Source organism: Vanacampus margaritifer, chromosome 17 (assembly GCF_051991255.1).
Source record: "Vanacampus margaritifer isolate UIUO_Vmar chromosome 17, RoL_Vmar_1.0, whole genome shotgun sequence".
Taxonomy (NCBI): Eukaryota; Metazoa; Chordata; class Actinopteri; order Syngnathiformes; family Syngnathidae; genus Vanacampus; species Vanacampus margaritifer.
The window spans coordinates 20,121,749-20,146,925 of NC_135448.1; the positions used below are offsets into that span (position 1 = coordinate 20,121,749).

The following is a 25,177-nucleotide window of genomic DNA, read 5'->3' on the forward strand; positions in this document are numbered from 1 at the left end:
ATTGATCCTGCAATTGCCTGGCGACCGGTCCAGGGTGATTCGGAATTCTCTCGCAGGTTCATTGAAGACTCAAAATGATGACAAACCGTAACAGAATTGGTCTTTTTTGTACATCGGCACATTTGACATTTGTTTAGATCTTAATTAAACACATTATTTTTATTGTTCTTATTTCATTTTACGACATAAAATGGCAGTATATAAAATACTGTGTGCATACTTAGAAATCGAAATATTTGTATAATGTATACTTTTTTTTGAATAAACTGATGGGGACCGAAGATAACAATAACGGCGGGAGGAAAAGCCTGGAAAAACCTATAATAATAATAATAATAATAATAATAATAAAACATTGCAAAAAAAATATTTCAAAACATTGGGAAAAAATCATTACAGAGTTAAATAATATTTTAAAATATTGCAAAAAAAAAACAGGGAAAAAAATCTGTGAATATGCAAATACTGTAATATTATTTATGAATTAAAATGTACTATTTTACATTTAGCTTTTTCCTTGGAATGAGCCGTCTCATCTGCCCGTTTCAAACCTCGAACGTTTGCGCGTCACCGTTTTCCCACTTGTGTAAATACATATTCACGAAGCATATTGAAATGTTGACTCGAAGCCTTCCGAGCGCTGCTGGGACGATTCCCGCAAGCGTGTAAATATTCTCACTGCAATTAGCGGACGCCCCTTTAGCTCCATTTTGGTTTTCAGTTTCTGTGAGTCCTAAAATGAACAGAAGCTTTTGTTTGCAAACGAAACAGGCTCACACCCGAGCCGAAAGATAAGCAGAGCTGCAGTGTTGTTGGATGCGCAGATTAGCTTTAAAAAAAATTTTGAAAAATTAACCATCATGACTGGAACTTTAAAAACAAAATGGGGGGGGGGGGGGGGGACATGGCAGAATCTGTATGTTTGTCTTTCCGTTTGATACTTTGTAACATTGACATCATTTTGGGCATATTTTTTGTTTTATTAGCTAAAAAAATAGATAGCAAACAATAAGTAACTTTTCAAATGATAGAAGAGTCGAAGAAGCAGGATGTGGAGCACTGACGACGACAGATGGACGGATAGTTGAGTCCAACTGCCGCCTTGCGTCGGCATGGCAACTGACGCGGCAGCGCACACACTTCCACACCAACACGCCATTCACGCTACGGCGCTCATTTCGCACCGAGTGCTCGTTTAGTCATTCTCAACCTTGCTTTCATTGGCAGACGCTGGTAAAGTCGCATCCGAGGTGCGTCCCAACAGTCCGTCGTCAAAACCGCAGCGGGCGGGCGCCATTTGGCCAGGTGGTCCGGCTCGGACGGCGAAACGTGGCCGTCGACACGACACGCGCGAGATGTCAGAATGACGGCGTCACCTTCAAGAGGCAAAAATGCAAAATAGTGCCGCGCCAGGAGAGGCCTTGAAGTTGACGAGGTGCTTCTGAGCCGTTTTCAGGAACTTGCGATCATCACTCGTAGACTCTCACCAACGTCTTACAAATGGAACGATGCCATCTAGTGGCAGAAATATGACCAACACAAATCAATATCACACAATTTAAGTCCATTTGAGGAATGATTATGACGTTACTGTATCAATGACAAAAAGATGCAGCCATAGTTCTCTTAGTTGAAATTTTTGAACGTGAGTATGAAAACTTCACTTCAATATTGAAGTCACGAAATTAATTACGATTTTTTTTTTAATGATGGCCTGACACCCCTAAATGGAACCAATTGAGCGACGCGATTTCATATGAAGTCATGTTTGACGAAAACCTGAAAATTGCTTTCTTCGCTCAAATTGTCAAATTTCAATTTGAGCCACAAATGTCGGTACCGCGACCGTATCAAACCGACCTGGACCAAGTTGTGGCATCTAGCAAGCATATCCATGTTATTTGTAGCTACGGTTGTTGGTATCAACCGGAGAAGCCGGCTTGTATCCGGTCTTCTCCGCTTCCAGTGGCACAAAATGGAAGCAATCTCACATTCGGAGCGTACACAACTCCCGCCGTCAAACTCACTCAAGTTCTGCGTCGACACAACGAAAACCAGAGGAGGAAAATCCAGGTCCAGAAAGTAAAATCCCTGCCACCGTTTGGATTTGGCCACGGGTCGGCAGGTAAGGGCTCGTTTCTCTAAATCCAAACGGTGGCAGGGTTTTTCCATTCTGGACTTGGCAGAAGACGAGGTGGGTCCGAGCACGACGTCGGCAGACACTTGCCACCAGAGACTTTCAAAGTCAGACCTGTTGACCCGCTTATCTCAAGGTGGTACCCCAGCAGGCGCAACATCAGCAAATCACTCGGAGGAGCCTGAACCATCTCAACAGGATACGTGGGCAGAGTCATCCGGGACACTATGGGCACGACGGTTATCGGGACGGACTCCGCCGGCAGAACCGGCGCCACCAAGCACTCCGTCAAACGGTCATTTCACAAGAAGGCATCGGCAGACGCATCTGAAACTTGAATGTCATGCCATTGGCAAATCACTCAGACGTGTCTAAACCAGGGGTGGGCAAACTGGGTCCTTGGGTTTTGGACATTTCCCTCTTCCAACACAAGCTGATTCCAACCAACCGCATCGTTATCAGGCTTGTGCTGATCATATACCAGCTGTGTTGGAGAAGGGAAACATCCAAAACCTGCAGGACTCCAGTTTGCCCACCCCTGGTCTAGACCATGTCATCTGAACGGAATACATCGTCAGACGCAGCTAAGATTTGGCGCATCCAAGCACTTTGTCGGCATCTCGAGACCGTCATATGAGTGGCGTGCGCCGGCAGAACAGGCGCAACCGAGCACTCCGTCGGCAAATCCCAATCAGACGTCTCGAAACTCCGGAATCCATCAGCAGACGCATCTCGGATTTGGTGCATCCGAGCACTCCGGCGGCAAATCCCTGCCAGGCATCTTAACCGCGTCACCTCAGCAAGATACGTCGGCAGAGACGCTGAAGACGAGGTGCGTCCGATCACTACGTCAAGCGCCGACACCGAAGCCTCTTTTGATCCGACCCCGTCATCCTGACGGGACACGCCGGCGGACTCGGGTGCAAGCGAGCAGCGGCCAAATATGAGAAACCGTCGTCAACAGAAAGTGAGCGTCGTCACATCTGTGCCTATTCTCACCTCGGTGTCGTAGATTTCGGTGATGAGCGAGAAGTTGTACTTCCGGGACTCCCGCATGTGCTGGATGGCGAGCTGCACGGCGGGTTCGATGCCCTGACTGATGCTGCTCATCAGCGCCGACTCGTTCATGGGCATGAGCACCATGATGGGCAAATTCTCGCCGTTGCGGGCGAACCAGCTGTTGTCCTGACCGCGCTTGGTGCGGTCGTTGCACACCTTGGCCAGCGCGGTGCCCGCCAGCAGGCAGCACGCCGCCGCCGCCGCCAGGACCAGGAGCGCCGCGCCGCCGCCGCGCTCCCTCCGGGCCGGAGCCATGCTCAGGTGAGGGGCGGGTTAGGGGGTAATCCCCAAAGTCACAGGGTGGGCATCGCCGCTTCCGATCCGGCCGCCGATACTCCGGAATGCTTCAGTCGCCCCCCCCCCGCACCCGCCCGCCTCCCCCCTCCCGCCCCCCAGTGACGAGGAGAGGGCGCCAAAAATCCGCAGCAGCCCCCGCAGTGGGGAGAGAAGAAAAAGCACTGCAGAATATTCCCAAGAAAAGAGCGCAGGGAGTGCGGAGGAATTACTGACACCACGTAACCCCCCCCCACCCCCCCGAAAAAAGAAGGAAGGCGGACGACTCTCAGCTTCCGAGTAAATTCCGGGCCGAGCGTGCGCAATCCAAAAGACGGCAAATCAAAGCCACAAATGGAGCCAGCGTTCGGACGCAAAGAGGAGGACGAGGAAGGAAGGAAAGGGGGAGGGGGCGGGGGGGCGGCCTGTGGATGTCGAGGGAGTCAGTCCGCGGGAGGGATGCTCATCTTCGGATGGTGCGTCAGAAAAGCACCGCTTGACGCTGACGCCGCCGCCGCTACTGCTGCCGCTGCCGGTGATGGTGGTGCGCGCGAGAGGGATGTGGAGGAGGAGAGAGGGAGGAGGCGGAGGAGGGGGGGCGAGCGAGAGAGAGAGAGAGAGAGAGAGAGAGGACGCACATGCATGCAGGCTTTCCGACAGCCCACAGGGATTTAACGGGGCTTTTATGCTCGCTGCGAGCACGGCGCACGCGTCCCCTCGCCAAATTCAACAAGGCGGTAAAAGTCAACGGCGACTTCGCACCTTCCGATGGGACAAATTCGACAACAAATCACACCGAGGGCCGTCGAGCTATCAAATGGAGGATGAGCTCACATGCATTTGAGGCAAATCATAAAGCACATACATGCAAAAAACAATGGAGATGAATTTTATCCAAGAGGAGATTGAGGGCAGTGAGACACAGCAGCCAAGGGGGAGATCGTTACCATTTACAATATATGTTTACCGTTGCCATTTAAAAAAAAAACCTTGACCATGGTAGGGAGACCAGTTTTATCCGGCTGGAGACAAAGGGCAAAGTGCAGCCAAATGGAGACTGTGGAGTCTAATGCTGCAGTTTCCAAAATGAGCTAACACATATGTCAATATGTGGGCCACTATTAGGAGACAAAGTTTCATCTGAGAGGAGACTAAGGTGCAAAGTGCAGCCAAGGGGAGACTGTGGAGTCTTATAGTGCAGCTCCTAAGTTAAGATAAGGTTATTACATTGGTATTTTAGTTTGTAATTTGTTCATATGTTGGCCACAGTCATTAAACCAGTTGTATGCAAGATGAGACTGAGGGGAAAGTGCAGCTAAATGGAGACTGTGGGGTCTTGTACAGCATTGTCCTGAGCCGCATTATTATGTGTGGGTTATTTTGCCATTTGTTGAAACACTTCGAGAAAAACTAATGAAAAATGCAAAGTGAAAAACCTTATATAAAAAAAAGTGCACTTTGCATCCAAAAGGAGAATGAGGGCCAAGTGCATCAAAGTGAAGACTGCGGAGTAACAGTAAGTGTCAACTAGCGCTAGCATATGAGCTTATTTGATCAGTCAAATTGCATCCAAGTGGAGGACAAAGTGCAACAAAGTAGAGACTGAGGACTCCATTTAGCATGACATGCTAAACGCAGCACATTGTGTATTCATTCGGACATATTCTAGTCAAATTGCATCCACGAGGAGACTGTGGGCAAAGTGCCGGCAAGCCCCCCCCGCCGTACACTTGGGTTTGACCGCGGCTGCGGGGAGCGTCCATCAGCCGCATTTCCTGCAGCCCGGAAGCTGGCCCGAGTGCTTTTTCGATTCACGCGTCCAAGCGAGGGGATTAAGTTCCCCCGCAGGCCCCGCCCGCCCCTGCGCCCAGAAAAAATACAATACGATTGCGCTATAATTCATGGGATTGTTAAACAGGCGTGGGAAGAGGAGAGCCGGTGGAGGGAGGGGGGAGGGAGGGAGGGCGTTAGCGAGGGGGAGGGGGGTCATGTGACCAAAGCTTTTTCACTCGTCAGCTTCGACGGCAAGAAACGTTTTTCAGTGATTACCAAATTGATCGTCTCTTTATTCTTGTTGATGTGTTTTTTTTTTTTTACGGTCTTGTTTCGCTGCTTTGTCATGCAGAAGAGGGACCGAAAATGTCTTTTCACGCTGGGACGCTTTTTCTGTGCAACGGACGAGTTGCAAAGACGTCCTCTCTGGTTGTTTGTCTCCTGATATTTATTGCAAAAGCGGCCGGACGGAAGACGCTTTGTGAGGGGACAGACGGGCAGAAAAGAGAGAACAGAGGGGGGGGGGGGGGTGTTCTGAATGACACATCATGTGACTACTACTACTTTCCCTTTTTTTTTAAATTTGTGATGTTGTCCCCTTATTTATTAATTTATTAAAAAATTTAATCTTTTAATTCATTTTTTTTTTACATTTAAACTTGTGACCTTGTCCCCTTTTTATTTTATTTTTTAAAAATGTCGTATTTGATTTGATTTATTTTAATGTTTAAATTTGTGACCATGTCCCCTTTTTTCTTTCTTTCTTTTTTGACTCCCCTTTTGACTTGGGTTAGAATTGCTTATCTGGCATAACTCAAGTGGTGGTGGCAGATGATCAAATGATCTGAATATCTATAAATAAATATAAAAAAGGGGGGGGGGGTGCCACAGGGCTCTGTTTTAGAACCACTGTTGTTTTCCCCGTATGTTAAAGACGTTTCGTGTATCTGCATGTGGATGACAACGACCTCCCTCAGTTGAAACGACGTCGGATTTGCGTCATCCATAAAACACTCAACTTAAAATTGCTGTCAAACAAATAAAACGCTTTCCGTTCATTCAAATAAGAGAAAGAAAACTACTTTTGATGGCGTTTCCTGTCCCATCTGTTTGTTGTTATTATTCCTGGTAACCCCCCAGCCATTTTTGTTTCTCTGCTGGCGAACGTTAGCCAAGTAGCACAAGTTGGATTGTGGCGCTCGAGCACGCCGACGCTAGCACGCCGATGCTAGCACGCCGACGCTAGCACGCGTCTTCGTCTCTGCCAATTCAAACTCGCTTCAATGCTGGTTAACATTAGCCTGATTGCCTGATGGCGTCCATTGTTATCTCCCGGTTGCCGCCGTTTCGTCAACGTTAGCCAAGCGCGGCCTTCTCCGTAATGGCTTTCTAGCGTGCTAGCGTTAGCAGCGGTCTCGACATCTTCCGGTTGGCGGCGTGAACGGCCTCGCTCCTTCCAGCTGCCGCTCTTCCATTAATCACAACTTAACGCCTTAAGGTTTTATCAGCGCAGCGCTTCAGTTCAAACCCGGCGTCCGAGCAAACGGGTTGGAAAGACGGACGGCGGCAAATACTTGTCCCGTGAAAAGCGCGACTCGCAAACGTCAGTGGGGACAAAAACTTGCATGGAAGCAAACGTCCGTCTGGTTTTGTGAATCGTTCATACGAGGCTTGGAACCGCGGCCTTCTTAACGAGCCGCCGGGCCCGCACGGATCAGCGCTAATGGCGCCGTACTCCATCAAGGACGCGCTGACGTTTACACTCCGGTCATCAGGCGTGGGAAATTCCACACGGGAACGACACATCCATCCAGGAGATTTTTTTTTTTCCAAAAGCCGCATTTTAGCTTCATCCTCAAATTGAAAGCCAAAAGCCCAAATGACTTTTTCTGAATGGCGCGCATTATCCCGATGAATGGAGACGAACGCTCGGGTCCGAGGACATCGCTCAAGGAAATCCGCCAGTCGGCGTCACGTGTCGCCGGCCGCTTCCGATGCCGTCAGCTATTCAGAACGGGACGGCGTGAAAAATGGCGTTGCGGGCGGTCGTAATTCCCGCGGGGGACGCGGCCGCCGGTGGAATGTCCCGGCGCTTTGTGGTCGCCTCGTTTCCAAGAAGGAGCGACGGCGGAAGGCCGACGGGTCGTTCATCAGCACGCCGTCGCCCCGATGGGTCGTTCAACAGCACGCCGTCGCCCCGATGGGTCGTTCATCAGCACGCCGTCGCCTTCGCACGGGATTCACCGAGAGAATCAGAGATTTTTCTCCCTTCTGATTGCAGCCTTTTGCTTTCGTGGGATTGCCAGGACGTACGCCGCGGATGTTGCAGCCAGTCCTTGTAACGACGACGTAATAAGATAGCATTCACGCAAATGATGGCAATTATGACGAGATCGTTGAGCACAATCGCCATTTGATGCGATTCATGCAAGTTAAGATGAATGAAGGATTTGATACGATGCAACGCGATACGATCGAGTCCAATTACGATGACGCGCGATTGACGCCAATCAATATGCAAGACCGTTTACAAACGGCGTTTTCACTTACAAGAACATATTTTTTTGTAACGTCATCCAGTCTTGGGTAAAAAGTCTGTTGCGTAAATGTCCTCCAAAGAAAAGAAGAAAGATGTCAGGGAGGGACGGACGCGTTTACGATTCCGGTAAAGCGCCGACAAAGCGGCGGCAAACATTTGTTCTGTGCCATTAAACGGCGCTATTGTGCCCGCGCGGCTGTGCGGGAAAGTCGCACTGAAGGACGTCCTCCACAAGATCATCTTGAAAGGGGGGGGGGGGGGGGGCAATGCTACGCTACGCCACGCTGCTACGCTACGTTTGTCCTGGTCAGAGGAGGTTATCAGCGCTCCCTCTTATCCCAGGACGCAAATTAAATCAAGAGCGCGTCCAATCAAACAGGCCGCTGGCTTCAAAGGAGGCGTGCGGAGTGGTGGGAGGACGCCATTTTGATTAGAGGACCAAGAAAAAAAAGAAGCAAGTGGCGGGCGTCTTACATAACGGCTCTTACAGTGAACGCTTGCGACGTGCCGGTGGCTCAAACGCGGCGCCATTGAACCGAGACGCATTCGCGCTCGCTGGATTGTTGCCACCACCGTCGGGACATTGTTGGGAAGTGGGGGGGGGGGGGAGAGGAAGGCAAGAAGATGGAAGTGAAGGAACTAAAGGAGAGGAAGACATTAGGTTGAAAGGAAGGAAGGCCAAAGTGGAAAAAGATTGAGTTAAGTAGGACGGAAGGAAAAAGGAAGGATGGACAACAAATGTAAGCAGGAAATGAAGGACAAAAAAGAAAAACTGAATGGAGGACAAAAAGGAAGCAAGAAAGGACTGAACAACAGACGACAAATGACTCACTAAGGAAGGAACAAATGCAGAAGTGAAAGAGAAAAGGAAGGCAGGAAGTAAAGAAGGAAGACGTCAAGTGAAGGAAGCAGAAAAATGGAGCGAATGAAGTGAAGGAGAGGGGGAAGAATGGAAGGCAGGCTCAGAAAAGAGGAAAGGAATGAAATGGATAAAGGTGAATGGAAGTGAAAAAAGAAGGAAGGAAAAAGGAAGGAGGGAGAAAGGAAATGGATGAGGCTGAATGAAAGTGAAGGAGTGCCGGAAGGAAGAAGGTGGAAAAGCCGACTTTTGGCTTCATGCCAGCCGACGTGTTGGAAGCCGTCGGTCAAAACCGCGTCGCCGTCGTCAGCTCGGGTTCGAGGAGAGTGGCAAGTGGCACCACGTCCACGCATCAGAAGGGCCGATCATTAGAAGCTCCTCCTCCTCGCGATTGCACGCAAACTATCTCGAAAAAACTGTCACTCCAATGACACGCAATGGAAGCGCGCGCGCACGCACGCGCGCACGCACGCACGCACGCACGCACGCACGCACGCACGCACGCACGCACAAAGTCAGGCTGTTGTTTGGAATTTGCTGTCAGCCCCGAAAAGGTGCCGATGAATATCTGAAGTCATCATTTGATCTCTTGGTAAGTGGAATCTTTTTTTCCCCTATTTTTGGAAAAGTGGTCATTTTGCCGTATTCCGCCCGGCAACTCGTCGTCGTGGAAAATGCCGCAAATGTTTAGCCGCATTATTCTCCATTTCTATGCGTCTTTTTCTCTCTCGAAATCCACGTCGGCAAATCCGATGCTCTTAAGATCTCTCGCGCTTATATTTTATGCAGAGCCTCGCGGGTTTTTTTAGGTTGTCGTCGTGCCACTTTTGAATAATTTAGCGTTAGCACGCCGCTAAGAAAGAAGACGCCGGGGATTAGCTGGCTACACGGCGGCAAGCGTGTGACGGATGTCAACGTGCGCACGACTCGGCAAAGCGGCAAAATCACAATCAAGAAAGCAACCATGTCCTTCAAGACGTCCTTTGGAAACATATTTCAAGCAGCGTTGCGCTTTCTTTGCGTTGCTTCATTTAGAAAAGAAGGCGTCTGCTGCCGGGAGGAACAGAGGGGGAAGATCCCAAAATATTTGGCTGCTCAAAGCCCCTCCTCCGCCGCACCCCCAAACAAATGAAAGGCATGAAAGGTAAAGGAGGATGCTTCATTCATTTTGGATGAGCGGCCTTCGGACGCATTAGCCAAAGCATCGCAACAAGATGGCCGCCGCAAACAGGTGTCACTCGCGTGCAAAGACAGAGGATTCCAAAAATAGATACCTTGAAGAAGACAAAATGGCTGACAGAGAGAAGAAAAGATTTGGGGGGCAAAGGTCAAAAGGAGTGCCCAAGCTGAGGCAGTGCGGAACAATCGGAGCAAAAAAAAGACAAACATTGAAAGCAAAATGCATTTTGAGCAGATTTATAGCAATCCCGACGTGCGCTCCAACCAAGACGCTTCTTGGTGGGAGGAGTCTGAGCAGGACGAAATCTCGACTTCTGGATTTGGGAGGAGATTTTGCACAACTGGAAAAACCTGCGTGTGTGCCAAATATGGACAAATGGCGGACTTTGTTTCATTTCGTGGTTTGGCAGACGTGCGACACAATCAGGACGGACGGCACAACTCAAATGGAGGTCATCGCCGCGCTTCGTCTTCAAAAATGGCACACATCAAAAAAGTGGAAATGAATATATCTGCTCCAAATATCGCTTATCGGCGTCCTTCACTACTAATAATCGGTATTGGCGTCGGCCGTGAAAAAAAACAAGAAACATATCAGTGAACATCGGCATGAACTTGCAAAGATATGAAAAACAAAAATGCTTATTTGGGAACACCAGAAACCTCATATAGTCACGAGGAATAATCAGCCTGGAGGAGCATCTGTGATGGCAGAAGTGTGTGTGTGTGTGTGTGCGTGTGTGTGTGTGTGTGCGTGTGCGTGTGTGTGTGTGTGCGTGTGCGCTACCCATTCCCCCTCTCCCATCAGCCATTAGATCAGTTGTTGTGGCCATATCGATCGCACACACGCGCGGTCTCTTCATTACGAGTCTCAGGGGTCGTGCAGTCCACCTGCCGCCCGCTCGCTCGCCCGCCCGCCCGCCCGCTCGCTCGCTCGCTCGCCCGCTCGCTCGCCCGCTCGGCCTCCACCGGATGCATTTTATTTTGTGTCTTTCCTCAAATCTTGTGTGTTTGCTTGTGGCTTCAAAAAGGAAAAAAGAAAGAAAATGCTACCTGCTTCAACGTGCGTGCGTGCGTGCGGCCCTCCGGTTTCCACGGCGACGGCGGACGGAGACGTGACGAGCAGCGGGAGCGCTTGCATGTTCATCTCCGGCTATGCAAGGAAAAAGTTAAAGTATTGAAACAGCAACGGAAAATATCCCTTAAAAAAAAGAATTGAATAATAATAATGGAATTTCATGTATTATTATTTTGCATGACGCATTCACATGTAAATGTTTGATCTTGTTAGTATCTTTACTTTTTACAAAAATATATAGATATATATTTTTATTTTGTTTACTAAAACATATTTACACCAACATGCTTATTTTGCTTTTGTTTATATATATTTTTTAATTGTTTAATCTATATATAAATATTTATTCTTATTTTTTTTACATATTGTTCTATAAACAATACATAAGGCAACATATTTTATTTACTAAAAAACAACATTCACATCAAAGTATTAAAAGTTTTGTTTCAAATGTTAAGAAATGTCTTAATATTTGATGTATATTTTTTCTCAAATATTTCATTTAAAAAAATTACATAAGGCGGCATTTAATATTTTTGTATCTTTTTCCAAAAATGACATGAGGCTGTCAACCGACAGGAGAAACTTAATACAACTTAACAATTCATCTTTTTTTTTTTTTTTTTTTTTTAATAATTACATATTGACACATGTGTATGGTTTATATAGGTTTTTTTTTTTTTTTTTAAAATATAAACATACAAGGAATAGTTGGGTCAAGTTGAACTTTAGGAGGCTCACAATAAGGACAATTGTTCAAATGTTTGAAAAATGCGGAGACGTTGACTAAATATTTGCCCAGGAAGCTTGCAGCAAGTCAACAACAGATTCTTCTACAATTGATCTGTTGACATTGGAAGGTCCCGCATGGGGGCAGGACAGGATCGCACCGCTGACATCCACCACGGGGGTGCGAGGGGGTGCGAGGAGGTGCGAGGGGGTGCGAGTAGCGAGCGCCAGCAATTAGCACATCATCTGCTCTCCCGCTTCTCGCAAAGACATTTCCGGATCGCAGCCACGCTGAGCCGGCTCCGTGGCAAAAGGTCAGCGGCAAGGCTCAGTGGCGGCGCAACCCCCCCCCCCCCATCCTCCCTGACCGCAACCCCCCCCCCATCCTCCCTGACCGCAACCCCCCCCCCCGTCGCCATCCCTCCAACACATCATCCTCCATATTCACCCACCATGTGATTTGTTATTTGGCAGAGAGGAAACAGGCATTTATGATAAAAAATGGAAATGCAGATAAAAGGAAGACGAGGAAGCAAAACTAAAGGGCGCAAGAAAGGCAAAAATAAGGACAGAAGGAAGGAAGAAAGAAAGAAAGAAAGGGTGAGTGCAAACCACAAATGAAGGAAGGACTGGGAAGGAAAGTTGAATGCACAAAAGAAGGCCGGCAAACAGTCAGAATGGAGGGAGGAAGAAAGGAATGAAGGAGGGAAGGAAGGAAAGATGGAAAGAAGGGAGAAGAAGGTGGGAAGGAAAAAAGAGTGAGAGAGGAGGAAATGGGAAGGTGAAAGCAAGAAAGGGAAGGAGTGGGCAAAAGGAAGCCGTAAGTGAAGGACAGAGGAAAAAGCAGGAAGAAGCCGTAGGGAAGGAAAACAAAAGCAGGTAAGAAGAGGAGGACGTAAACAAAGAAGAAGACAAAGACGGAAGAAAGAAGCAGGAGGTCACGGGGGAGCGTGTAAAGAAGGGAAGAGGCAAGAAAGAAGTGGGTAAATAAATGAAAGCCACAAATGAAGGCGGGATGGAAAAGGAATAAAAGGTAACAAGGGAGAAAGTAAAGAAGGAAGACAATGATGGGACGGAGGGAGCTGCAAACGAAGGAAGGCTGAAAACTACAACGTCAGCAAGGACTCAAGTGGCAGTTGAAAAAGAAGCGCAGAAGGAAAAGGGAGAGGACAAGGAAATATGGAAGGAATGAAGGACGGAAAGAAGTCAGGACTTAAGGAACACTCGAGGAAGGAAGGAAGGAAGGAAGGAAGGAAGTTAAGGCAAAGAAAGGTGAAGCAAGAAAGAAGGAAGGATGAACAAAAGGTAGGAAGGAAGGAATGGAAGCCGAAACTAAAGACAAAAAAAGAAAGGAAGACGTCCGGAAGGAAAAATCAGGCATCTGAGCATGGCTACCATACAACAAGAACATGCTAACGATGCTAATGCTAACAAGGATAGAGAAGAACCGTCACTATTTTATTACCATGACGATTTCCTGTAAAGCCGATTTCACGTGATACGAAGTCAAATGACGACGCTTTCCAAGCGTGCGCTCGCCTTGCGTCACGTTTGCACGGGACGCTCGTTTGTTGGATTGTCGCAGTCTCACCCGGCGCATTATCGGCACATTTGCAAAGATTTATGCAGGACCGCCATTTTCTGAACCCGCGCACGCACAAAAATGGATTCATCCAGCGCGCTCGCTCATTTTCGGGCTGCAGAATCTTCGCTATTCACAAATCTGACAGCTTTTGCAGTAATTGCTCTTGGTGGACGACCGCGAGGGGGGGTGGGGGGGTGGGGGGGCAGTGGGGGGGGCGGCCTCGGCGGAGCGATGAGGCGTTTAATTCACACACGCAGACAAGCATTTGACCTGCATGGCGACACCAAGACGAGGGGGCGGAATTCAATTGAATCACATGCCGGCAAATGTGGGAGGCAAAGTATTTAGCGCGGCCAATCGGGGGCGTGTCCAGGTGAGAGACCCCGTTTGGGCATCTGGGACAAGGTGTGAGGAAAACCGCTAGGAATCATCAGGGGATGTCGCGGCAAGATTGACACGGCAATAGAAGGGCAAAAAATAGCGAAATCACAGACGGCAGAAGTTTCATCAGGGAGGAAGACGCAAGGTTGGCGGAAAAGTGGCCGGACCCGGAGCTGGCAAATCCAGATCCAGGAAGTCCAAAGGCTGCCACAGTTTGGCTTCAGCCATTCATGCTAGCGAGCTGTAGCTAGCTCCCTAGCAGGTTAACAAGCACCATGGGAGCTAGCTAGCTAGCTAGCATGAATGGCTGAAGCCAAACTGCGACTTCCTGGGCCTGGATTTGCCAGCGCTGGCAAGACCAGACAAGAAGAAACGCAAGCAGAAAGCGACATTAAAGGAAGAACCACAACGCCATGGGTTGGATCCTGGAAACTTGCTATTTATACGTTTTGGGGAGCAAATGAGTTTATCGTCCGAATGTCCGTGACAACAAAACATCGGGACTGGCAACGTCGGGATTCGGAAGCCAAGGCTCAAAAGTGCGACTCTCTTGGATCAAACTCAAATGTGCGCTGACCCGATCCGACGTGATTTCCAAGCGACGGCTCTCGAAAGCGGCGGTCCAGTCCCGGTCTCCGAGGCATACCTTGACCTCCCTGGAGGTCAAACCATTTCGCTAAGCAATCAAGCCAGAGCATGAATTGTGACGGTTGTTGGGGGCGGAGCCTCATGGCTTCAAGCCTTCCATCTTGAAGGAACGCATTCAACATGGATGCTACTCGACGATCAGGCGGGAAATCAAGAAGATGGCGTCATTTGTAAGAAAAAACGTCTCTGCCGACGCGATCTGAAGAAGAATCTGAAGAATGCGGGAATGGCGTGTTTTGGAGGCCAGCTCCGTCCTGGAAGTGAACGTGTGTCGTCTAACGTATGCCGCCGCAGAACCCGAGCTCTTCTGGGTATTTGGGATGACATCGAGTCAAACCACATGCGGCGGACAAGAGGCCCAGGCGCCGTGCGTGCGTGCGTCGCCCTGGCAACCGAAACATTTCCAAAGCGCCAAAGAGCCGTGGGGAGGCTCGTTTCGCATCATCATGAAAGACGCCAACGTGCTACGGGAGACGCGCGCGCCGTGTTCTTGCCGCCGCGCATCACAAGACTCGTCGCCCCCAAACCGCCTCGACACAATCCCCACATGGTTGGGGGCTTTGCATTGCGTTTTGGCATGGATGCGCCCCAAAGGTTGAAGACGCGCCGCCGAGGAGATGCCACAAATGGCGGATCCTGGTTGGCCGAGCGGGCGCGACGCAACGCAAGGAGGTGAAGATGGTGCAAGCCGCTTTTGGTTGACGTGCGGCGCCACCCGCAGGCCACTGCTCGGCATGTTGCCCCTCGGGATCCAATTGCCTTCACATTAGAAGCGGAGCAGGCAGCCATCTTGAATGCGCGCTCGGGCGGGGCGCGAATGAGCAAAGCGTCAGGCTTCCCATCTCGCTCGGCTCTTATTTTTGGTGGAGACAAATTCCTCGTGGGTTTTTACATTCGTGGCCAATAAGTCGGATTGTGAAAAGGAGTTTGAAATTGCATTCAAATGCCACAAGATGGAGGCAAAACACTTCAAATGGAGCGATCATAAAACACCAACGCCATACAGCTAGCACGTACAAAAAAATAATAATAATTCATGTTACATCAATGTGTTCCATTTCTTAAAAATCATGAGTTGAGATGAGGCAAGTGACCTTTTTTTTTTTTTTGGACACAATCGCCATCTTGTATTTTATTTTAATCAACGCCATAAAACATCAACAAGACACATTCAGATGAGGTTCAGATTTATTGCACCGACACAAAGTACAAAAAGACGAGGGTCCGACCGATTCTGATCCGTTTTTTTTTCTTTTCCACCCCCAAAAAAAAACAACGGGCAACGTTTGCCAATTTCTGTGTTGCAAAATGTGTACGCATTAAGGGACTATAAAAGTAGTTATTTTCATCCTTTTTATTTCTTTCTTTTTTTAATGGGCCTGAAATCTCCATCTTGGTCGGCCCCAAGAAGACATCAAATTGATTTTCATTTTCACAATCAACGCATAATAAGGCCACCCTGGTTCCTGACACGTTACATTCCAGCAGTTATTTGTCATTTGTTAACAGCTAAAAAAAATCAAATAAAAAGAAGAAGAAATCATCAATAAAAAATGAAAACGGTACAGAGAAATAAAGGCCTTGTGCCGTCCTGAGTGTGACTTGAATCTCCTTCCAGGCGTTTGCCCAACTGCCATTTCAAGCTTTTCTGAGCAATTCAACTGCAAATCAAAACTTTTTCTGCGAGTGCTTCAGTGGTAAAAACATTTGCGCCGCCGTGATTTAACCCGCCGCTGCCGACGTTACATTCACGATCAATCGGGGGCGGGAAATCGATCAAAGTGCAACGTATGCGAGTTCCTCAGAGGCCCGTGAAGGTGAACGCCGACGAGGAGGTCGTCCAAATTCCTTCCGTTATCGCCTCCCACGTCGTTAAAAGCCGGCGCGCGCCTTTACGAGGCCCATCCTTCATGCATCGGGAAAATCGAATATCGTGCTGAAGGAGGACAAACACTTTGGACAAAGTATGAATCGGGGCGCCATCTGCTGCGGCGGCACCCCAGAGACGCCATCGGCCTCATTTGACAGCGGCACCGGCGGCGCCGCCTCGGGGCGTCCTGTCACGCCGCTGACCGCCACTTCAGAAGCTCGTCAACAACAAGACGGACCGCGCGTCGCCAACGGGCACGCGGGCGAGCCTCAAAATGGATGCCGAGAAAGGAGGAACTCATCCAGATGGGGCTTGCAGGGCACTGCAATGACAAATAGACGCCAGTAGATGGCGACGTGGCATGGCTTTGGATTCCAGCGTTTGGCTTTTGACAAGGGTCAAGATGAGGCGGCGAATCTCGACTTATCGTGTCCACAACGTTGGAAGCTAGTCAAGTTTCGCCAACTCGTATGAGGTCACAAAAACAGAAAAAAGCAAATTCATCTGCTTGTTTCTTTGATTCCAAAACGAGTTAACAATTTTTTGCTCCATGAAACAATCAAAAGATGATACATTTTTATGCTTTCGCAGTCATTACGCCAAAAATGATTTTTCCCGCCCTTGAGTTGTAGATGCTGCATGACACAGTAATTGGCACCCTCGTCAAATAATGGCCCAAGTCATGCTTTGACACACACAAATATTATCATCATCAGCATTTGCTTCTTTTTTTTGTGTGTGTATTTTCTGAAGAAAAAAAAATGGAAAATTTTATTAGGCCATTATTTTAGAAGTGCAACAAAAATATTGCTTTCATTGAAACAATCAAGTGGGAGGGACCAGAAAACAAGAAATTAAAAATATAGAAAACAAAGAATGGAATTAAAATGGGGACAATAAAAAGAAGACAAAAAAAGCTAATGGAAAAAAAGCAAGATTTTTTTTCAAGAGGAAAAGATAAGAGACAAAACATTAAAAAAATATATATATATAACATGAAGAAAAAGGGGGAAATGCTTTTTTCAAAAAGCATGAAAAACAAGGAACAAAAATAAAGAAACAAAAGAAAAGAGAAAAGGACTGGGAAAGAAAAGTGGGAGGAAAAAATTAAATAGGAGAAAATAAAAGCATTAAAGCAAAAAAAAAAAAGAACACATTTTTAAAAATGTAGAAAAAACAGAAACACAAAAAATGGGGGGGAAGGAAAAAATATGTAGAAAAAAAAGGCATGTAAAATAAGGAAAACATACAGAAAAGGATTCAAAATAAAAGATAAAAAAGGACTAGAAATACAAAAAAAATTAAAGAAAGAAAGAAGAACATGGGAGAAAAATAGAGAGTTAGTTCAAATAATAAAGAAATTAGGCAAATTAAAAAAAACTGAACAAGAAATTAAAACTAAGAAAATGTGGAAAAGGGAAAAAGAACAATGAAAAACATGAGTGGAAAACTAGAAAGAGCAAAAAAAGAGCTAAGACGATTCTTTTTTATATGGCTTTCCTTTGAGTCTTTTGAAATTGAACACCTGAAAAAACAAACCAGAAAAAAAAGAAAAGAAAAAATCCCTTCCAGTGTGAAAATTGCGCAAGCTGCTCCCCAGTTTGTCCAATGAGAGTCTAAGGGAGGAGCTTGGGCGCCCTCTGCAGGACAAACCCTGAACACTTCATCTCGTCCTCTTCATGAGAAAAATCATTCAAATCCACAAAGCTGCTCATCAAAATAAATATTTCCACTTCAAAAATCAACCGCTTGTGGTGCATCAAATTCAGCTGCAGTCATGAAAAGAAAAAAAAAAAAGACAAAAGAAGACGTGGGTACCGTTAGAAGCTCTTAAAGAACCACTTTTGCTGCGGGCTGCCCGAGCACGGCCGCAGCGCCGGCGCCGGTCCGCCGTCGGCCATCTTGTCCAGCGCTTCCACGCACTTGTTGCTGGCCACGTGCAGCAAGCTGCCGCCCTGCAAGCGACGACAAGACATTTGGCTCTTTAGCATTCAGACGGTGGATAGAATAAGTCTACACACCCCTGTTCAAATGCCAGCTTTTTGTCATGTGAAAAAATAGATAGAAAAGACCAAGGTAGCTCATCTGAAAACATTTTTTCACTATTAATGTCACCTATAAATAAATATGTACAAGTTCAATAGAAGTACAAACAAATCGTTGGTTGCTTATGTACGCTGACTTCCATTGAAAATGATTTTGAACGTGATTGCTTGGTTGTGAACGCAGCCACGTCCCCACTTGTAAGAGGGTGTGCACACTTTTGAACCTCACCTTTTTAGAATTTTTTTTTTCCCCCCACTTGAGTTTACGGGTGGAGTTTTTTTGTACCGACTTATCGTGGTGTCATTCGTTTACATCACAAAAGCGATTTGAAGAAGGGTGTGTAGACTTCTTCTACGCACCGCATACAACATGCCACATGCTCACCTCCTTGAGGAGGAACTCCTGGTGCGCGAGGACGGGCTGCTTGTGTTTGCCGCACATCTGCACCGTCAGGTAAGTGCTGATGTTGTCGCCTTCCACGCACAAGTCGCCCATGTTGTAATGGATGGCGCCATCCGATGAGTACTCGAAGAACTGCGGCACGGGAACTTGTTGTCATCGAGTACAAAGTAAGATCTTCCCATCTCAGGCGGGGGGCGGCCATTTTCTCACTTGCCGTCAAAGGGCAAATGACTTGGCAGGGCCGGCCGGGCCAGCTCAGGTAACGAGTACTAACGAGCAATCGCGGCTCAGCTGTTTTCTGGCTTTGGTCACGTGACGCTGGCGAGCTGCGCCGCGGTTGCTCGTTAGCTGAGCCCTGAGCGACCGTGAGGTCATTTTCAGAGAGAAAATGGCCGCCCCCCCGAGATGGATACGTTTCATTTCATTTATCTTCCACAAATGCCATTTTCATCTGAATTATGTGTTTGGCAACACTAAGAACTTATTATTGTCAAGGAAATACAAATAAATCCAGACAATTGAAATAAAAAAGAAAGATGTTTTGCAAAGGTGTGTTGTGTTGCCAACCTGGTTCTGGCCCATTCCATGGCAATTATACAAAATCACTCGTTTGCTGTCGCCTTGAGGGTTGTAGTCCAAACAAAAATCCTTCTTGCCCACACTTTGCAGCTAATAAACAAACACAGAAAAACGTCTTCTTCTTTTTTTTTTTTTTTTTTACAATCCAACATCATGAAAACAAAAAAAGTTGGAGGAGTTGCCACCGTTTCTCACCATTCCGAAAAATCCCGGTCGATCCTCAGGGATGTAAAGCTCGGGGTAAATGTTGTCCAGGTACCACCTGAAGCTTTTGCAGCCCAACTTGTCCCGCAGATGACGACGCGCCGACACGTCTCCAAACTTCTCCTGAAAGACAACGGAAGCTCGTTTTGGAAGGTCCCTGTGAGAAAGGCTTTCATTTTGCAGGATCTCGGTGTGAAAAAGGCGGTCATTTTGCAGGATCTCGGGGTGAAAAAGGCGGTCATTTTGCAGGATCTCGGGGTGAAAAAGGCGGTCATTTTGCAGGATCTCGGTGTGAAAAAGGCGGTCATTTTGCAGGATCTCGGTGTGAAAAAGGCGGTCATTTTGCAGGATGTCGGTGTGAAAAAGGCGGTCATTTTGCAGGATCTCGGGGTGAAAAAGGCGGTCATTTTGCAGGATCTCGGGGTGAAAAAGGCGGTCATTTTGCAGGATCTCGGGGTGAAAAAGGCGGTCATTTTGCAGGATCTCGGTGTGAAAAAGGCGGTCATTTTGCAGGATGTCGGTGTGAAAAAGGCGGTCATTTTGCAGGATGTCGGTGTGAAAAAGGCGGTCATTTTGCAGGATCTCGGGGTGAAAAAGGCTTTCATTTTGCAGGATCTCGGGGTGAAAAAGGCGGTCATTTTGCAGGATCTCGGGGTGAAAAAGGCGGTCATTTTGCAGGGTTTGTGCGTAAAAGAGGTCGGCATTGGACAGAAGAGGCCGTCATTTTGTGAAAAATGCAGTCGTTTTACAGGATCTCTGTGTGAAAGTGTAAGCAGATTTGAAGGATCTCTGTGTAAAAAAAACATCTGGATTTATGTGTCAGTAGTTCTATGAAAGAGGTTATTTGACGAGATCTTTTTGGGATATAGGCGGTCATTTTGTAACATCTCAGCGTGAAAGTTGGTCATTTGTACTTTGTCTGTGTGAAAGAGTCAGCAGGTTTGCAGGACTAGCTTCTCTGAGTGAAAGAGGTGGTCATTTTACGGTATCTCTGTGTGTTTTCATGAGGTCTGTGTGTGAAAGGTGGTCAATTTGTCAGGTCTCGGCGTGTCATTTTGCAGGTTCTTTGTGTGAAAGAGTCATACATTTTTCAGGATATCTGTGTAAAATAGGTTTAAAGATCTCAGTGTTCAATTTCAGAATCTAGGTGGGTAAGGTCATTTGGTAAAATATGGATGTGAGAGATGCAGCCTTTCTATAGGATCTTTGTGTGAAAGAGTCAGTCAATTGGCATGATCTCCGTGTGAAAGAGGTGTTGATTTTCTGGAGCTGCTGTCGCACTCGCAAACTAAACTGGAGCTTTCTGGCAGCCGCAAAAATCCGATTGTTTATTTGTTACTTGGAACAGGAGGCTCGCTAGCGTCACCTGATCCTGGCGGCGCAAGCTTGATTACACCATGGACACCCGACAGGTGACACCCGCTGACACCGATGGCGCGGCGCACGTGAGCTAACGGCGCACGCGAGCTAACGGCGCACGCGAGCTAACGGCGCACGCGAGCTAACGGCGCACGCGAGCTAACGGCGGACTCACCCATCGGGCGTGCCGGTTGCGGTTGTAGTAGACCTCCTTGTGCTGGTCCAGCCAAACTTCCACCACGCGCACGCTGTTGGACAGCGCCGTCTTGCGCGAATACGGCGCCCCCTTGGGGAAGACGTGGCCCACGTGCGAGCACGGGTGCACCTCCAGGCTGCCGCCGCACTGCCAGATCTGAAGGGAATCGTTCATGGTTTTACAATGTCAGGATTTTCGAGTGCCGTTGCTCTTTTTAAAAGCTACATTCTTGCCATGTTATTTTGTTGAAATTTGGCAACAGAAAAGGTTTTCTTACCCGGAAGGAGAATTCCAGGTTCTCTCCTCCCCACACCTCCATGCCCGTGTCGTACGTGCCCAAGTGGGCAAAGTAGTTCTTACTGACCGCAAACAAACCACCCGCCATTGTGGGAGACCTGAAAACGGGAAAATACTTTTCTTGATGTTCACATTAAAGCAGGGCTGGCAAAATCATTTGGGAAAATTGCGGTGCTTATTTTGCAGTGTCTCTGTGTGAAAGGAGTGGTCATTTTGCAAGGTTTCAGCAGGAAAGGGGCAGTCAATAAAAAGGACCTCTGTGTGAAAGTAGTAGTCCTTTCACAAGGTCTCAGTGTGGAAGAGGTGGTCATTCTTGGTTCATTCTGGGTTGCTGCATGAAAGAGGCGCCCAATTTCATAGGCTCTTGACTATGTAAAAGAGACCACGATCTCTGTGTGAAAGAGGCAGTCAAGTTGTAGGGTCTTTGTGTGAAAGACGTGGTCATTAGACAGGACTCCTGCTTGAAAGAGGCAATCCTTTTTACAGTGTCTCTGGCGTGACCATTTCACAGTGTCTCAGTGTGGAAGACGGAGTCTTGGTGTGAAACGTGGCCAATTTACACGACCTATGCATAGAAGAAGCGGTGACTTCATAGGAATACTGTATGAAAGAGGCAGCCATTTCGCAGGATCTCCGTGTAAAAGAGGTGGTCGTTAAACTTGGGGAAAAGGGGTGCTCATTTAGCAGGTTCTCTGCATGAAATAAGCATCCACTTCACAGGATTTGAGTTGGCCATTTGACAATTTCTGTCATTTTGCAGGATTTCCATGTTAACAAGGTGGTCATTTCACAGTGCCCCCGTGTGAAAGGCCACAATGGCATCAGTTTCATCCCGTTTGGCTTCTGATGCAATCCTTTTGGCAGGATCTCCGTGTGAAGCCGTCAAGTGGCCTGCTAAGGACGGCATTTGCCGCCTTTTTTTGTCCGTCCGAGGCGTACCTGATGACATCGACGGGCGAACGGCGGCGTTCCCTCTCGTGCTCGGGCACCATGTGCCACGTGAAGACCATCGCCCAGTTGAAGCCGCCAATCTGAGGCTCGCCGGCGTTGCCCAAATATTTGAAGGTCTTCCAGTCGATGGAGTCGATGACGGGACACACCACGGCCGCGGGCTCCTCCTTGATCCTGGCGGGTACGAGAGTCGCTTGGGTGCCGTGCGGCGCCATGGCAGACGGCTTGAAGGTGGCGGCGAGAAAGGCGGCCATTACCTGTGGAGGAGGGGCTCCAGCCAACCTTGGTGGCACTCGCAGTGGCAATCCAGGAAGGTCAGAACGTCGCCCGTGCTGACCGACGCCCCCAGCAGGCGGGCTCGCACCAGACCCTCCCGCTTGGTGGCCCGGATCAGACGCACCTTGCGCAAGCCCGACAGGTACTCCTCCAAAGGCTCTTTCAGGTGATCTTCAGGAAATAAACAGGAGAAAGAAAGTTATTGATGTTTAAAAAAAAACGAATGAAGGTGGGCAAAAAAAGGTGAAATGAGATTCGTTTTTAAAACCATCCCGCTCGACTTGAACACTCTTGACACTAAGTTGCGATGTTCACCCCAACTGCATTTTCTTGTTGTTTTTTTGGGACTGCAATAGAACAAACGCACGACACACCCGTGATGGCATGCAAATAATTGGAGGATCTGACGAGTCCTGAGCAACTTGTTTTTTTTAAGCACCTCAGTGACAGACAGCTGCAATTTGCCATTCACGTTAACCTTTGTGATGACCACATCGAAACTGTGGCGGCTCCTGATTGGCCAGTTGACGGAACACGGCGACGTGTCGTCAAAACTTTTCACCTGGCTCGCTGAAGTCGTCGACGAGGATCAGCTCCTTGAGCAGGATGTCGGGCGAGGTCTCCAGGACGCTGTGGACCGTCCGGAGCAACGTGGACCAGGCCTCGTTGTAGAAGGCGATCACCACCGACGTGCTCGGCAACGAGTCGTAATCGTAGCGCAGGTCTCGGCAGCTGCCACGGCGCAGCAGGATGGATTGAGGTTCAAAAAGGGCAAAAAGAAAGAAGTACGAATCAATGTCATCATGTAATATGGCAAAATGTAGTCACTCAGAAAAAGAAAAGTCTATACAATAAAATGAATGCTCGAACCACGCAATAAAAGGACACATTTTGGCGTGAAAGCTTGACTCTGCATTCACACAACAGCAAAATGGGGACGTTTCGGTGTGAAGGCTTGATTCTCCAAAGAGCGTCCCAAATCTGAGTTGAAAAATGTAGCTGTCAGAATGTGTGACCCCGGGTTTTATAGGAGTTGGGGTTTCAAAGTTTGCCTTCAACGCAGAGTTCCGATTTTTAACAGTGGCATGATCCAAATGAGGTTAAAAAAAAAAAAAAAGATATCAGCTGTCAGAATGTTTGACTTGAAAATTAAAAGAAGTCAGGGATTCAAAGGAAGGTTTGGTGGTGTCTCCCAATGCAAAGGTTGTGGGATTGATCCTCAGCCCTGGTGACCATGTTGAAGTGTCCTTGAGCAAGGCACTTAACCCTCATTTCCTCCCTGTGAGACGTGGCAGCGCTTTGCATGGCGGCAGCCGACCACTGGTGTAGAAAGTGAAACACTTAGAGCAGCATATGGTGTCGAAGGCGCTCTATAAGCTCAGTACGTTTACGGTCACGATTTTTGACAGCTGTTGGAAAATTGTGTTGAAAAATTCAGCTGTCAGAATGCTCGGATTTAAAAGAAGTCAGAGTTTCAAAGAAAGTTTTGGCTTCCATTCAGGGTCGCGATTTTGGACATTAGCGTTGAAAAATTCAGCTGTCAGAATGTGTGGCGTCACGTGACTCTCATCACACAAAAGGAAGCGGGACAAACAAGTTTCGGTGTGAATGCTTGACTGTCAGTATTTAGCCACCACAAACAAGGACACGTTTCCCGGTGAACTGTCGACTGTGCGTTGTTTCGCTCAAGTGACTTACAGCGGGTTCCACCTCTCGGGCAGGCGTCGGTGCAGGGAGATCTTGTCGCTGACGTAGATGTTGATCTGATGTTTGGAGATGCTCTCTTCCTGCCTGAGCTTCTCGTCGTCGCTCAGCGTCAACTCCACGGCGCTGCCCAGCGCCCCGGGGGCGTCGGGGGCTTCCGGGGGCTTCTCGTACACCGGCCGCTTCGGGTCCGGCGGGTCCGGCTCGCCCGCGTCGGTGTCGGCGAGGTCGCGGTCGAGTTCTCCGAAGTCGCCAAAGTAGACGAAAAGACAAGCCAGCAAGGCGGCGCCGCCGAGAAAAAGTTGGAGTCGCTTCCGTCGACAGAAGGCCATGTCGGCGTCGTCGGCGTCGTCGGCGTCGTCGGCGTCGTCGGCGTCGTCGGCGTCGGCGTCGTCTTCTTCCTGGTCGCCGTCAGCCGCGTGAGGCGTTCGCACCTCCGGCTGCCACCCAGGAGCGTCGTCGGTCTACTCTTGAGTCACTTTTCAGTGGCTCGCCGCCAAAACACTTGAAGCGGCTTCATCGGCGGCGCTTTTGCTCCTCCTCTTCCTGCTCGCTCACCTTCTACGTGACTCCATTCATTCCGACGAGACGCATATAAATGGATTAGCCGACATGGATGAATTATTTACCCAGATTAGCTACCCAGGTTGGTGATTTAGCACGAGTAAATGAGTCCATCTAGGTCAATACTAACTTTGGCCAGAGATTTAGTCAATTGACGCTCTTGTAGGCAGTGCCGATGTAGACTAGCTTCTTTTCCGCCTGTATTTCGCAATAAAACACTCGTTGTTGGTGGTGTTTTTTTTAAGATTTTCCTTACCTAATACAAGTTGTCTGTTATTTTGTTCATAGGTGTTATTCATAAAATGAGTTTGATTTAGTTTTCACACCTTGGGTCAATCAAGGAATAAAAGTGAAATAACCCTAACCAACTGTTTACATTTTACAATGTCCGCTTCTAATTTCACAAATGTTGTGTTTTAGTCATCAGGTTTTCTTCTTTCTTTTTCTTTTTTTACATCAAGTTTATTTTATTTTATTTTTTGTAATGAA

The 25,177-nt window shown here is 48.0% G+C and overlaps 2 protein-coding genes across 4 annotated transcripts in view; both read right to left on the reverse strand.

The window, feature by feature from the left end:
* The window catches only part of gabbr2 (gamma-aminobutyric acid (GABA) B receptor, 2), an 80,341-nt gene extending 76,305 nt beyond the window's left edge, over positions 1-4,036 (reverse strand). Inside the window, exon 1 of the mRNA XM_077548264.1 lies at positions 3,137-4,036. Within this exon, the coding sequence (XP_077404390.1) occupies positions 3,137-3,451 (315 nt within the window). The 5' untranslated portion in view covers positions 3,452-4,036. The remainder of the gene's footprint in view (positions 1-3,136) is intronic.
* galnt12 (UDP-N-acetyl-alpha-D-galactosamine:polypeptide N-acetylgalactosaminyltransferase 12) lies at positions 114-24,833 on the reverse strand. 3 transcript variants are annotated; one of them, XR_013288821.1, is made up of 12 exons: positions 24,119-24,833; positions 22,983-23,152; positions 22,402-22,591; positions 22,133-22,318; positions 21,174-21,291; positions 20,876-21,052; positions 19,333-19,464; positions 19,126-19,227; positions 18,541-18,690; positions 17,929-18,065; positions 10,873-10,972; positions 114-1,515 (listed from the first exon to the last, which is right to left on the reverse strand). XR_013288821.1 is itself a non-coding variant. In XM_077548280.1 (11 exons), exons 1-10 carry the CDS (start codon positions 24,454-24,456, stop codon positions 17,931-17,933), a joined length of 1,698 nt encoding a protein of 565 aa, XP_077404406.1. In that variant the 5' UTR covers positions 24,457-24,833; the 3' UTR covers positions 15,580-16,432; positions 17,929-17,930. The 3 variants fall into 3 exon arrangements, 2 of the variants coding, with proteins under 2 accessions (XP_077404406.1, XP_077404405.1); XM_077548280.1 differs by lacking the exons at positions 114-1,515; positions 10,873-10,972 and adding an exon at positions 15,580-16,432; XM_077548279.1 differs by lacking the exons at positions 114-1,515; positions 10,873-10,972 and having other exon boundaries at positions 15,580-18,065.
* Between the last annotated feature and the right edge of the window lie 344 nt (positions 24,834-25,177).